General features: G+C 46.7%; 1 protein-coding gene across 2 annotated transcripts; it reads right to left on the bottom strand.

Moving 5' to 3' along the window:
* Positions 1-133: 133 nt before the first annotated feature.
* RB195_003642 (uncharacterized protein) lies at positions 134-4,571 on the bottom strand (the record flags this gene model as incomplete). Of its 2 annotated transcripts, none has more annotated exons than XM_064201380.1 (10): positions 134-325; positions 395-509; positions 948-1,090; positions 1,199-1,327; positions 1,385-1,447; positions 1,523-1,653; positions 2,166-2,284; positions 2,339-2,505; positions 2,719-2,830; positions 4,519-4,571. In XM_064201380.1, 10 exons carry the CDS (start codon positions 4,569-4,571, stop codon positions 134-136), a joined length of 1,224 nt encoding a protein of 407 aa, XP_064057261.1. The 2 variants fall into 2 exon arrangements, with proteins under 2 accessions (XP_064057261.1, XP_064057262.1); XM_064201381.1 differs by having other exon boundaries at positions 1,208-1,327.
* Positions 4,572-14,973: the final 10,402 nt, after the last annotated feature.

Below are 14,973 nucleotides of genomic sequence, written 5' to 3'. Positions count from 1 at the left end.
CGTTGTCGCGATCAAAACTGTATTGTGGTCGTCTAGTGGGACTGATTTTCATACAAAGTGTTTATAATAATTCACGACAATGATTTATTGAAAATCCATAGAAATTTTCATACGTACAGATTATGTACAATAATCAATCAACCTTTACGATGAGTGTCTGATCTTCTGGTATGCTCTCGGTTCTGTGTATAATCTCCCTTGGCTCACGGATTGCCGGCACAGAACTACGCCGATATGACCGTAATGTGCGTAAAGATCCTCGTGCGTCTGTCGAATTGCTTCTGGTATACGCACTGAACCGTTGACCGAAGCTGCTTTGCGAAAGCTAAAACTCGATAATCGTATTAACGATAGATCAATCAGCAAACACCTTATCGCATCTAATCGAACCAACTTTTGGAAATTTTCGGAAAAGTAGAATGAAGCATTTCCGGCGAAAGTGCTCCGATGAGAGGCAGAATAATATGAAATTTATAGTTTTTCCTGTTACAACGAGGCTGTTTGTAATACTGAAAAAAGAAAATAATGCAGGAGAAGTAAACACTACATGTGTTGATAAATAGAATCCTTTGCAGAATTTCTGTTCCATTGGATGCTGCATTACGACCATCGTGCGCGTGGCTACAATGCGGTCCAATAGCGGTGCATGGCCACGCCTAACGAGACACCGTATTGGTGTTTCGGCATGGTCACGTAATGTTAGTTTTGCAGCGACCAACGGAACATAGATTTCTTTCAAAGATGTAGATAGAATAGATTATAAGTGCTAGCTGGATTTTGAGCAAAATCCAGACATTCACAACACCTAACCATAACAAACAAACTAACTACACACATAACTAACATTATTCTGTGTGGATTTAACTATTAAATAAAGAACACAATAAAATAATATCACGCAATAAAATCGCATTTAGCTTAAAGTATGAAAAATACAGTTCTCTTACCTAAAGATCGCATAAAAAGTCGCTCCTAGATGTGCATAACCAGCAAATAATTCCCAAATCACCATAACCGCTGATGGTCCCTGGGTCAATGAAAAACATAATCCGATCGCAATGACGGTAATCGTAACACGGCGACGTTGACGCTGAAATGATAATTTTCTACGACCACAGATAATCCGACACATATTTTCTGTAGAAGAAAAAACGAATAAAGGAAAAAGAAGAAGGAAAGAAGAAGTCCATGAAGTAACTAATCGAACATGTTGATTTCTTGTGATCGAACCGCGGAATGTCTCCAATATCGACAGATCATTATAATGTAATTCCCTTATCATAAGCATATTAAGAACAATCACGAGAAGGATTGGCGCAAGGACAACCTACAATAAACGAAAACGCAACGTTGTTGAACACAATTATCCATGGGGATAACTCACCAAAACAGCGTTAAATATGGTCATAACCCGCATATAGACCTTCTTTACCTCGCTTGGAAGGATCTAAGAGGAAAAGAGGACAAAAATAATGTTTCTTTTGTATCACATGGTAAGGATGAAAATTACTCAAACGATTACCAATTCTTTCTTGAGGAATGTTCTCGGATGTTTTTCGCCCGCATAATAGCAAAAATCGATAAGTTGACTACCATTACAGAATTCCATCAACGTGCAGTCATATTCGAAATGATGATACAGTGTCAGTAACCCTGAAATTGAAGAAAAAAAATCACTTTTACTACATGACAATTACAGATTATTGTAGACGGCAATCTGATGATGGTGATGATAAGAAATAAGTTTACGAATAACTCGAACATGTAACCTCTATGTATAGTTTACGATTAGCAAGGGGAATTCAATTCAACGAATCTCATTTTCAAATCACTTCAATTGAAAAGAATCACGTTACTTTAGAACTACTCATAGAAAAAAATTGAGCTCCAAAGGTGTCACACAAATTTCACTTGCGCCAATAGCTAATTGACCGACAGGAATGAATTGACCTTCCTAATCGACCTCATCACATTACGGGCGGGACAAAGGGAAAAAAAAACTTTAAAAAACTCCCATATAATTTGATTTTGTTTCATTTTGAATTCATTCATTTCAACTATTTCAACTTATTAGACTAAATGAAAAAAGAGCTGTTGACAGCAATGAAGTAGCTAAGCGTTCTTCAATGAACACTTCTCAAATTAGAAAAAAAAATAGTGCTTACCGGTAGCGAAGAAGATTGAACTCAAAACGAGCACCATCTTCCCTCTCTGCCAGTACAATTTAGATCGAAGCGGTGATCGAATTATCAAGAAACGTTCGACAGAAACAGCCAGAATCAACCTGAATTCCTGACTTCAAGTAGGTTTTTGACCATAAAAACTAATGAATGGTTACCAAATGGCAGCTGCACTCATCCAATTCGCCACCGCGGCGATATGTTGTTTGCTTTTCAAATAGAAAAAGCGAAAAGTGTCGTTGAAAGCCAATGTATCATAGGATGAAAGAGCATGTGGAAGCATGACCAGTAGAAACGCGAGGTCACAGAATGATACAGCGGCCAACTAAAATTGGTTTCCTTTTTCAAATGAATAAGAATCGAAGTGCTAGTAAAGGAACTGTAGACAATGTTGTTGATGTTGCCATGTTCACAGATTACGGTTGCAAGAAGTAAACAATTTAAGAAAATTGTATAGGTAAAACTCAGAAACAATTGTGTTTAAATCTTAATCTACATAAAAAAAAGTATATCAATTCAGCTATTCTTGAAAACTTACCAAATCGCTAGCGACATTTGAAGTCTCATCCGATGCTAGCACACACAGATTTAAAATGTTACCGAGAACACCGAGCGTAAATTGTAACGGAAACAAGTACTGCCACAGCCATCTGCAATGAGCGTGAAAGTGAAATTATTCACCAGTACAAAAAGAATCTCTGAGATAAACATGAATACTTCTGAGAAAAGTCTGAGAAAAGTAACTATCTAGTTACAGTCGGCTCAAGACGACATGAGGCAGGATACAGCTGTGCAAGCGGCTGCGCTCGAAGCGATGCGATAAAGGGTAGCGGTTAGAATCGATGGGGACCCTTGCTAGCATCACTAATCGCTGCAATTCGCGACGGTCCCACCTCCATCTTAAACGCTTCATTTCACGTCGTTCTAATTGGACTACACTCAGCCAGAAACTCGACAAGCTTTTTTTACGCAAGGAATGAGTTTCCTGGAAGGTAGATTCCTATATGAGTTTCTTGAAATTATCATTAAATCTAGTATTTGACCATCGAGGACTTTTTCCTTCATACACACTTCCTAAAGTACTGTTGATGCTAAATGTGATCCAACGATTGGGCGCAACGCATGTGCCATAACGCATGCTTTTTTTTGCTTGGCACATATTTCCTCATTCCTCTGCCCTGTCCCATTCGACAAGACATTGCATCCACTCGTTCGAACGCATTTGTCGGGAACTTAAAGGCATCACCCTACGAATGTGGTGTGGTATGGATCTCAGATGGCTAATGACCATACGAGGTCGTAGATTGCAGAAACGGATGGAATAACACTCATTTCTTCCTAATTGCTGTAAAAAAAAATGGCCAACAAGAGTGGCGCGCTCCACTAGAACTCGTCGTAGAAAACAGCGCGCCTGAATGCTCGTAGTCGTAGAAAAACGCGTTCCGTAAAGCTCGAAGTTCTACTGGAGCGCACCACAGTTGGCCGTTTTTTACGGCAATTAGGAAGAAATGAGTGTTATTCCACCCGTTTCGGCAATCAACGACTCCGTAGTCATAAACCATCCATACCACCTGAGATTCGTGGGGCGATGCCTTTAAGGTATGTGCATAGTCGGGTCAAAACGAGACGAAATTCGCTGCAGTTGCGTAAGCGGCTGCCGTCGGGGCGACGCGATGAAGCTGGCGGTTGGGATCGTGCCGGGACCATCGCGAACTGCAGCGATGATTGGTCGTAAGAAGGGCCCTTCTGGATGCTAACCCCTGCGCTTCACCGCGCTGCTTTGAGCGCGTCCGCTAACGCAGCTATACCGCCCTTCATGTCGTTGTGTTTATGGATGTTTGAACACTACTATACTTATGCAAAACTTACGCTTACGGCAGGCACTACCCCTTTCGTCAGTGAGATTGTCCCACACTTCAGCGAACGACTTTAAGTGTACGTCTGCTTTAACTAAGGTATATGAGAAATTAGGAAAATAAAAGAAGAGAAAAGAGAACTACATGAGCATGGAGATTTAATCCACCCTAAACCGATTTATAAATCAAGAGGTGACCTAGGTTTTTTTCTTTTTTTTTGTATGGTAAATAAGATGGAATTTACGTAAAAACCGATGTTTAGTAATGCTTTAATGCATACGCATGCATAAAATTCCACATTTATTTTAGAAAATGGTAAGAAGATAACTATGATTTCACAAGGTTTTTGTTCTCAAAGGTTAATTTCGATGAAGAACAGAGTTTACGCGAGAGTTTCCTCTCCATTTCCTTCCTAACATTTCGCCTAACCAGACCAAGAATTTCCCAACAGTGAAAATTGTAAATGGTAGGAATAATTTTACCTGGTAAGAGGGTCGTGAACAAAGCGTAATTCTGCGGGTTTCAGGCACGGCATGCATCGGCGACTGAACTCGATCGGTGAGATGGGACGGGACGAGCGAGGAAGGCTAAGCGGCTCGCAGTTCCGTTATGCAAAACTATCGACAACAGCGATGTGCACACAGATACTACATGCAGTTCCGAGCGTTCCACGAAATATTCAACTCATCGATCTTCAACCTGAAACAAATAATAACTTTTAAGTGGCCGGAATTAAGTAGTGCGGAATTAAAAGATCGCCCACACAAGAAGTGAAATCACGCTCCATACACATATCAACAAAACTAGAAAAAATAAGCAGAAATAAACTTATATGGACAAAAAAGTCAAAAGGACAAGAAGCACGGGGCAGTTACGTAAGTGACTGAGCCCAAAGCTGCGCGGTGGAGAAAGGGTTGGAATCGAGGTGGAACCATAGCGATGCGCAGTAAAGAATAGTGATACCAAGGGGTACACCGCTAAAAATGCCGCTGCTACAAATTCACGTCGATTTGACCCCACCATACATTATAGAGAACCTGATCAAAATGTAAGTTATTTAGGGTGTTGCTGAATTCCGCAACACTTGCAACACACTAAACTTGAGATTCTTCGGTAAGAAGGACTTTCTCAACTGTGAGACCGCTTGGCGCAATGGTAGCGCGTTCGACTCCAGATCGAAAGGTTGGGCGTTCGATCCGCTCAGTGGTCAGGAGTTTTGCACTCGGCCGAAAACTACATACCTCTATTGTATGCTCGAATAGTGGTGGAAAACTTGAGACTCTTCGGGAAGAAGGACTTTCTCAACTGTGAGACCGCTTGGCGCAATGGTAGCGCGTTCGACTCCAGATCGAAAGGTTGGGCGTTCGATCCGCTCAGTGGTCAGGAGTTTTGCACTCGGCCGAAAACTACATACCTCTATTGTATGCTCGAATAGTGGTGGAAAACTTGAGACTCTTCGGGAAGAAGGACTTTCTCAACTGTGAGACCGCTTGGCGCAATGGTAGCGCGTTCGACTCCAGATCGAAAGGTTGGGCGTTCGATCCGCTCAGTGGTCAGGAGTTTTGCACTCGGCCGAAAACTACATACCTCTATTGTATGCTCGAATAGTGGTGGAAAACATGAGACTCTTCGGGAAGAAGGACTTTCTCAACTGTGAGACCGCTTGGCGCAATGGTAGCGCGTTCGACTCCAGATCGAAAGGTTGGGCGTTCGATCCGCTCAGTGGTCAGGAGTTTTGCACTCGGCCGAAAACAATACCTCTATTGTCCCATTTGCTCTGGAATAGTGGTGGGAAAACTTGAGACTCTTCGGGAAGAAGGACTTTCTCAACTGTGAGACCGCTTGGCGCAATGGTAGCGCGTTCGACTCCAGATCGAAAGGTTGGGCGTTCGATCCGCTCAGTGGTCAGGAGTTTTGCACTCGGCCGAAAACTACATACCTCTCCATTGTATGCTCGAATAGTGGTGGAAAAACATGAGACTCTTCGGGAAGAAGGACTTTCTCAACTGTGAGACCGCTTGGCGCAATGGTAGCGCGTTCGACTCCAGATCGAAAGGTTGGGCGTTCGATCCGCTCAGTGGTCAGGAGTTTTGCACTCGGCCGAAAACTACATACCTCTATTGTATGCTCGAATAGTGGTGGAAAACTTGAGACTCTTCGGGAAGAAGGACTTTCTCAACTGTGAGACCGCTTGGCGCAATGGTAGCGCGTTCGACTCCAGATCGAAAGGTTGGGTGTTCGATCCGCTCAGTGGTCAGGAGTTTTGCGCACTCGGCCGAAAAACTTAATCTTCCCTTGATTCACTTAGATTATGCTCGAATAGTGGTGGGAAAACTTGAGACTCTTCGGGAAGAAGGACTTTCTCAACTGTGAGACCGCTTGGCGCAATGGTAGCGCGTTCGACTCCAGATCGAAAGGTTGGGCGTTCGATCCGCTCAGTGGTCAGGAGTTTTGCACTCGGCCGAAAACTACATACCTCTATTGTATGCTCGAATAGTGGTGGGAAACTTGAGACTCTTCGGGAAGAAGGACTTTCTCAACTGTGAGACCGCTTGGCGCAATGGTAGCGCGTTCGACTCCAGATCGAAAGGTTGGGCGTTCGATCCGCTCAGTGGTCAGGAGTTTTGCACTCGGCCGAAAACTACATACCTCTATTGTATGCTCTTTTCGAATAGTGGTGGGAAAAAAACATTGAGACTCTTCGGGAAGAAGGACTTTCTCAACTGTGAGACCGCTTGGCGCAATGGTAGCGCGTTCGACTCCAGATCGAAAGGTTGGGCGTTCGATCCGCTCAGTGGTCAGGAGTTTTGCACTCGGCCGAAAACTACATACCTCTATTGTATGCTCGAATAGTGGTGGAAAACTTGAGACTCTTCGGGAAGAAGGACTTTCTCAACTGTGAGACCGCTTGGCGCAATGGTAGCGCGTTCGACTCCAGATCGAAAGGTTGGGCGTTCGATCCGCTCAGTGGTCAGGAGTTTTGCACTCGGCCGAAAACTACATACCTCTATTGTATGCTCGAATAGTGGTGGAAAACTTGAGACTCTTCGGGAAGAAGGACTTTCTCAACTGTGAGACCGCTTGGCGCAATGGTAGCGCGTTCGACTCCAGATCGAAAGGTTGGGCGTTCGATCCGCTCAGTGGTCAGGAGTTTTGCACTCGGCCGAAAACTACATACCTCTATTGTATGCTCGAATAGTGGTGGAAAACCTGAGACTCTTCGGGAAGAAGGACTTTCTCAACTGTGAGACCGCTTGGCGCAATGGTAGCGCGTTCGACTCCAGATCGAAAGGTTGGGCGTTCGATCCGCTCAGTGGTCAGGAGTTTTGCACTCGGCCGAAAACTACATATCTCCTCTATTGTATGCTCGAATAGTGGTGAAAAACTTGAGACTCTTCGGGAAGAAGGACTTTCTCAACTGTGAGACCGCTTGGCGCAATGGTAGCGCGTTCGACTCCAGATCGAAAGGTTGGGCGTTCGATCCGCTCAGTGGTCAGGAGTTTTGCACTCGGCCGAAAACTACATACACTCTACCATTTGATGGAATAGTGGTGGAAAACATGAGATTTTTTGGAAAAAAGGATTTTCAAGAAAAAAATTTAAAATTTTTTAAAAAAAAAATTTTTTTTGTGAGACCGCTTGGCGCAATGGTAGCGCGTTCGACTCCAGATCGAAAGGTTGGGCGTTCGATCCGCTCAGTGGTCAGGAGTTTTGCACTCGGCCGAAAACTACATACCTCTATTGTATGCTCGAATAGTGGTGGAAAACTTGAGACTCTTCGGGAAGAAGGACTTTCTCAACTGTGAGACCGCTTGGCGCAATGGTAGCGCGTTCGACTCCAGATCGAAAGGTTGGGCGTTCGATCCGCTCAGTGGTCAGGAGTTTTGCACTCGGCCGAAAACTACATACCTGTATTGAATGCGCGAATAGTGGTGGAAAACTTGAGATTCTTCGGGAAGAAGGACTTTCTCAACTGTGAGACCGCTTGGCGCAATGGTAGCGCGTTCGACTCCAGATCGAAAGGTTGGGCGTTCGATCCGCTCAGTGGTCAGGAGTTTTGCACTCGGCCGAAAACTACATACCTCTATTGTATGCTCGAATAGTGGTGGAAAACTTGAGAATCTTCGGAAAGAAGGACTTTCTCAACTGTGAGACCGCTTGGCGCAATGGTAGCGCGTTCGACTCCAGATCGAAAGGTTGGGCGTTCGATCCGCTCAGTGGTCAGGAGTTTTGCACTGGGCCGAAAACTACAGAGTCTCTACTATTTGCTGGAATAATAGAAAAAAACTTGAGAATCTTCGGAAAGAAGGACTTTCTCAACTGTGAGACCGCTTGGCGCAATGGTAGCGCGTTCGACTCCAGATCGAAAGGTTGGGCGTTCGATCCGCTCAGTGGTCAGGAGTTTTGCACTCGGCCGAAAACTACATACCTCTATTGTATGCTCGAATAGTGGTGGAAAACTTGAGACTCTTCGGGAAGAAGGACTTTCTCAACTGTGAGACCGCTTGGCGCAATGGTAGCGCGTTCGACTCCAGATCGAAAGGTTGGGCGTTCGATCCGCTCAGTGGTCAGGAGTTTTGCACTCGGCCGAAAACTACATAGTCTCAACATTTGCTGGCTATTGTATGCTCGAATAGTGGTGGGAATATGGAAAAAACTTGAGACTCTTCGGGAAGAAGGACTTTCTCAACTGTGAGACCGCTTGGCGCAATGGTAGCGCGTTCGACTCCAGATCGAAAGGTTGGGCGTTCGATCCGCTCAGTGGTCAGGAGTTTTGCACTCGGCCGAAAACTACATACCTCTATTGTATGCTCGAATAGTGGTGGGAAACATGAGACTCTTCGGGAAGAAGGACTTTCTCAACTGTGAGACCGCTTGGCGCAATGGTAGCGCGTTCGACTCCAGATCGAAAGGTTGGGCGTTCGATCCGCTCAGTGGTCAGGAGTTTTGCACTCGGCCGAAAACTACATAGCCTCTATTGTATGCTCGAATAGTGGTGGAAAACTTGAGACTCTTCGGGAAGAAGGACTTTCTCAACTGTGAGACCGCTTGGCGCAATGGTAGCGCGTTCGACTCCAGATCGAAAGGTTGGGCGTTCGATCCGCTCAGTGGTCAGGAGTTTTGCACTCGGCCGAAAACTACATAGTCCCTATATCGTATGCTCGAATAGTGGTGGAGAACTTGAGATTCTTCGGAAAGAAGGACTTTCTCAACTGTGAGACCGCTTGGCGCAATGGTAGCGCGTTCGACTCCAGATCGAAAGGTTGGGCGTTCGATCCGCTCAGTGGTCAGGAGTTTTGCACTCGGCCGAAAACTACATAGTCTCTCTATTGTATGCTCGAATAGTGGTGGAGAACTTGAGATTCTTCGGAAAGTAGGACTTTCTCAACTGTGAGACCGCTTGGCGCAATGGTAGCGCGTTCGACTCCAGATCGAAAGGTTGGGCGTTCGATCCGCTCAGTGGTCAGGAGTTTTGCACTCGGCCGAAAACTACATAGCCTCTATTGTATGCTCGAATAGTGGTGGAAAACTTGAGACTCTTCGGGAAGAAGGACTTTCTCAACTGTGAGACCGCTTGGCGCAATGGTAGCGCGTTCGACTCCAGATCGAAAGGTTGGGCGTTCGATCCGCTCAGTGGTCAGGAGTTTTGCACTCGGCCCAAAACTACATACCCCTATTGTATGCTCGAATAGTGGTGGAAAACATGAGACTCTTCGGGAAGAAGGACTTTCTCAACTGTGAGACCGCTTGGCGCAATGGTAGCGCGTTCGACTCCAGATCGAAAGGTTGGGCGTTCGATCCGCTCAGTGGTCAGGAGTTTTGCACTCGGCCGAAAACTACATACCTGCATTGTATGCTCGAATAGTGGTGGAAAACTTGAGATTCTTCGGGAAGAAGGACTTTCTCAACTGTGAGACCGCTTGGCGCAATGGTAGCGCGTTCGACTCCAGATCGAAAGGTTGTTGTGCTTTATCCAATTTTTTTTGTGATTTTGTTTTCGACTCCAGATCGAAAGGTTGGGCGTTCGATCCGCTCAGTGGTCAGGAGTTTTGCACTCGGCCGAAAACTACATACTATCGTATGCTCGAATAGTGGTGGAAAACTTGAGATTCTTCGGGAAGAAGGACTTTCTCAACTGTGAGACCGCTTGGCGCAATGGTAGCGCGTTCGACTCCAGATCGAAAGGTTGGGCGTTCGATCCGCTCAGTGGTCAGGAGTTTTGCACTCGGCCGAAAACTACATATCTCCTCCATTGTTTGCTCGAATAGTGGTGAAAAACTTGAGACTCTTCGGTAAGAAGGACTTTCTCAACTGTGAGACCGCTTGGCGCAATGGTAGCGCGTTCGACTCCAGATCGAAAGGTTGGGCGTTCGATCCGCTCAGTGGTCAGGAGTTTTGCACTCGGCCGAAAACTACATACCTGCATTGTATGCTCGAATAGTGGTGGAAAACTTGAGATTCTTCGGTAAGAAGGACTTTCTCAACTGTGAGACCGCTTGGCGCAATGGTAGCGCGTTCGACTCCAGATCGAAAGGTTGGGCGTTCGATCCGCTCAGTGGTCAGGAGTTTTGCACTCGGCCGAAAACTACATACCTCTATTGTATGCTCGAATAGTGGTGGAAAACTTGAGACTCTTCGGGAAGAAGGACTTTCTCAACTGTGAGACCGCTTGGCGCAATGGTAGCGCGTTCGACTCCAGATCGAAAGGTTGGGCGTTCGATCCGCTCAGTGGTCAGGAGTTTTGCACTCGGCCGAAAACTACATAGTCTCCACCATTTGCTGGAATAATAGAAAAAAACTTGAGACTCTTCGGTAAGAAGGACTTTCTCAACTGTGAGACCGCTTGGCGCAATGGTAGCGCGTTCGACTCCAGATCGAAAGGTTAGGCGTTCGATCCGCTCAGTGGTCAGGAGTTTTGCACTCGGCCGAAAACTACATAGTCCCTACCATTTGCTGGAATAATTGGTGGAAAACATGAGACTCTTCGGGAAGAAGGACTTTCTCAACTGTGAGACCGCTTGGCGCAATGGTAGCGCGTTCGACTCCAGATCGAAAGGTTGGGCGTTCGATCCGCTCAGTGGTCAGGAGTTTTGCACTCGGCCGAAAACTACATAGTCCCTACCATTTGCTGGAATAATAGAAAAAAACTTGAGATTCTTCGGGAAGAAGGACTTTCTCAACTGTGAGACCGCTTGGCAATGGTAGCGCGTTCGACTCCAGATCGAAAGGTTGGCGTTCGATCCGCTCAGTGGTCAGGAGTTTTGCACTCGGCCGAAAACTACACTACCTATTGTATGCTCGAATAGTGGTGGAAAACATGAGACTCTTCGGGAAGAAGGACTTTCTCAACTGTGAGACCGCTTGGCGCAATGGTAGCGCGTTCGACTCCAGATCGAAAGGTTGGGCGTTCGATCCGCTCAGTGGTCAGGAGTTTTGCACTCGGCCGAAAACTACATACCTCTATTGTATGCTCGAATAGTGGTGGAAAAACTTGAGACTCTTCGGGAAGAAGGACTTTCTCAACTGTGAGACCGCTTGGCGCAATGGTAGCGCGTTCGACTCCAGATCGAAAGGTTGGGCGTTCGATCCGCTCAGTGGTCAGGAGTTTTGCACTCGGCCGAAAACTACATACCTCTATTGTATGCTCGAATAGTGGTGGGAAACAAACTTGAGATTCTTCGGGAAGAAGGACTTTCTCAACTGTGAGACCGCTTGGCGCAATGGTAGCGCGTTCGACTCCAGATCGAAAGGTTGGGCGTTCGATCCGCTCAGTGGTCAGGAGTTTTGCACTCGGCCGAAAACTACATAGCCTCTATTGTATGCTCGAATAGTGGTGGGAAACTATGAGACTCCTTCGGGAAGAAGGACTTTCTCAACTGTGAGACCGCTTGGCGCAATGGTAGCGCGTTCGACTCCAGATCGAAAGGTTGGGCGTTCGATCCGCTCAGTGGTCAGGAGTTTTGCACTCGGCCGAAAACTACATAGTCTCCACCATTTGCTCGAATAGTGGAGGAAAACTTGAGACTCTTCGGGAAGAAGGACTTTCTCAACTGTGAGACCGCTTGGCGCAATGGTAGCGCGTTCGACTCCAGATCGAAAGGTTGGGCGTTCGATCCGCTCAGTGGTCAGGAGTTTTGCACCGGGCCGAAAACTACATACCTATATCGTATGCTCGAATAGTGGTGGAGAACTTGAGATTCTTCGGAAAGTAGGACTTTCTCAACTGTGAGACCGCTTGGCGCAATGGTAGCGCGTTCGACTCCAGATCGAAAGGTTGGTTCGATCCGCTCAGTTTTCAGGAGTTTTGCACTCGGCCGAAAAAATCTACCATTTGCTGGAATAATTAATTTATGCTCAATAGTTGGAAAACTAGAGACTCTTCGGGAAGAAGGACTTTCTCAACTGTGAGACCGCTTGGCGCAATGGTAGCGCGTTCGACTCCAGATCGAAAGGTTGGGCGTTCGATCCGCTCAGTGGTCAGGAGTTTTGCACTCGGCCGAAAACTACAACCTACTTTTCTATTGGATAATTGCTCGAATAGTGGTGGAAAACTTGAGATTCTTCGGGAAGAAGGACTTTCTCAACTGTGAGACCGCTTGGCGCAATGGTAGCGCGTTCGACTCCAGATCGAAAGGTTGGGCGTTCGATCCGCTCAGTGGTCAGGAGTTTTGCACTCGGCCGAAAAACTACATACCTGTGTGCGGATAGTGGTGGAAACTGAGATTCTTGGAAGAGGACTTTCAACTGTGAGACGGGCAATGGTAGCGCGTTCGACTCGATCGAAGGTTGGGGTCCGTGGGGTAGGCCGAAAACTAGTCTCTATCGTTTGCTGGAACAATAGAAAAAAACTTGAGACTCTTCGGGAAGAAGGACTTTCTCAACTGTGAGACCGCTTGGCGCAATGGTAGCGCGTTCGACTCCAGATCGAAAGGTTGGGCGTTCGATCCGCTCAGTGGTCAGGAGTTTTGCACTCGGCCGAAAACTACATACCTCTATTGTATGCTCGAATAGTGGTGGAAAAAATGAGATTCTTCGGGAAGAAGGACTTTCTCAACTGTGAGACCGCTTGGCGCAATGGTAGCGCGTTCGACTCCAGATCGAAAGGTTGGGCGTTCGATCCGCTCAGTGGTCAGGAGTTTTGCACTCGGCCGAAAACTACATACCTATATCGTATGCTCGAATAGTGGTGGAGAACTTGAGATTCTTCGGAAAGTAGGACTTTCTCAACTGTGAGACCGCTTGGCGCAATGGTAGCGCGTTCGACTCCAGATCGAAAGGTTGGGCGTTCGATCCGCTCAGTGGTCAGGAGTTTTGCACTCGGCCGAAAACTACAAACCTCTATTGTATGCTCGAATAGTGGTGGGAAAACTTGAGACTCTTCGGGAAGAAGGACTTTCTCAACTGTGAGACCGCTTGGCGCAATGGTAGCGCGTTCGACTCCAGATCGAAAGGTTGGGCGTTCGATCCGCTCAGTGGTCAGGAGTTTTGCACTCGGCCGAAAACTACTCATATGTCTCCACCATTTGCTGAGGAATAATAGAAAAAGAAACTTGAGATTCTTCGGAAAGAAGGACTTTCTCAACTGTGAGACCGCTTGGCGCAATGGTAGCGCGTTCGACTCCAGATCGAAAGGTTGGGCGTTCGATCCGCTCAGTGGTCAGGAGTTTTGCACCGGGCCGAAAACTACATACCTATATCGTATGCTCGAATAGTGGTGGAGAACTGAGATTCATCGGAAAGAAGGACTTTCTCAACTGTGAGACCGCTTGGCGCAATGGTAGCGCGTTCGACTCCAGATCGAAAGGTTGGGCGTTCGATCCGCTCAGTGGTCAGGAGTTTTGCACTCGGCCGAAAACTACATACCTCTATTGTATGCTCGAATAGTGGGGGAAAAAACTTGAGATTCTTCGGGAAGAAGGACTTTCTCAACTGTGAGACCGCTTGGCGCAATGGTAGCGCGTTCGACTCCAGATCGAAAGGTTGGGCGTTCGATCCGCTCAGTGGTCAGGAGTTTTGCACTCGGCCGAAAACTATAGTACTCATTGCATGCTCGAATAGTGGGGGAAAAAGATCTTTCGGGAAGAGTTTCTCAACTGTGAGACCGCTTGGCGCAATGGTAGGCGTTCGACTCCAGATCGAAAGGTTGGGCGTTCGATCCGCTCAGTGGTCAGGAGTTTTGCACTCCCGGCCGAAAACTACATACCTCTCATTGTATGCTCGAATAGTGGATGGAAAAAACTTGAGACTCTTCGGGAAGAAGGACTTTCTCAACTGTGAGACCGCTTGGCGCAATGGTAGCGCGTTCGACTCCAGATCGAAAGGTTGGGCGTTCGATCCGCTCAGTGGTCAGGAGTTTTGCACTCGGCCGAAAACTACATAGTCTCCTCCATTGTATGCTCGAATAGTGGTGAAAAACTTGAGACTCTTCGGGAAGAAGGACTTTCTCAACTGTGAGACCGCTTGGCGCAATGGTAGCGCGTTCGACTCCAGATCGAAAGGTTGGGCGTTCGATCCGCTCAGTGGTCAGGAGTTTTGCACTCGGCCGAAAACTACATACCTCTATTGTATGCTCGAATAGTGGTGGAAAACTTAGAGATTCTTCGGGAAGAAGGACTTTCTCAACTGTGAGACCGCTTGGCGCAATGGTAGCGCGTTCGACTCCAGATCGAAAGGTTGGGCGTTCGATCCGCTCAGTGGTCAGGAGTTTTGCACTCGGCCGAAAACTACATACCTGCATTGTATGCTCGAATAGTGGTGGAAAACTTGAGATTCTTCGGGAAGAAGGACTTTCTCAACTGTGAGACCGCTTGGCGCAATGGTAGCGCGTTCGACTCCAGATCGAAAGGTTGGGCGTTCGATCCGCTCAGTGGTCAGGAGTTTTGCACTCGGCCGAAAACTACATACCTCTATTGTATGCTCGAATAGTGGTGGAAAAC

This window comes from Necator americanus, chromosome IV (assembly GCF_031761385.1).
Source record: "Necator americanus strain Aroian chromosome IV, whole genome shotgun sequence".
NCBI lineage: Eukaryota > Metazoa > Nematoda > Chromadorea > Rhabditida > Ancylostomatidae > Necator > Necator americanus.
Note: the sequence above shows the minus strand (reverse complement) of the source record. Positions and strands in the feature narration are given on the sequence as shown.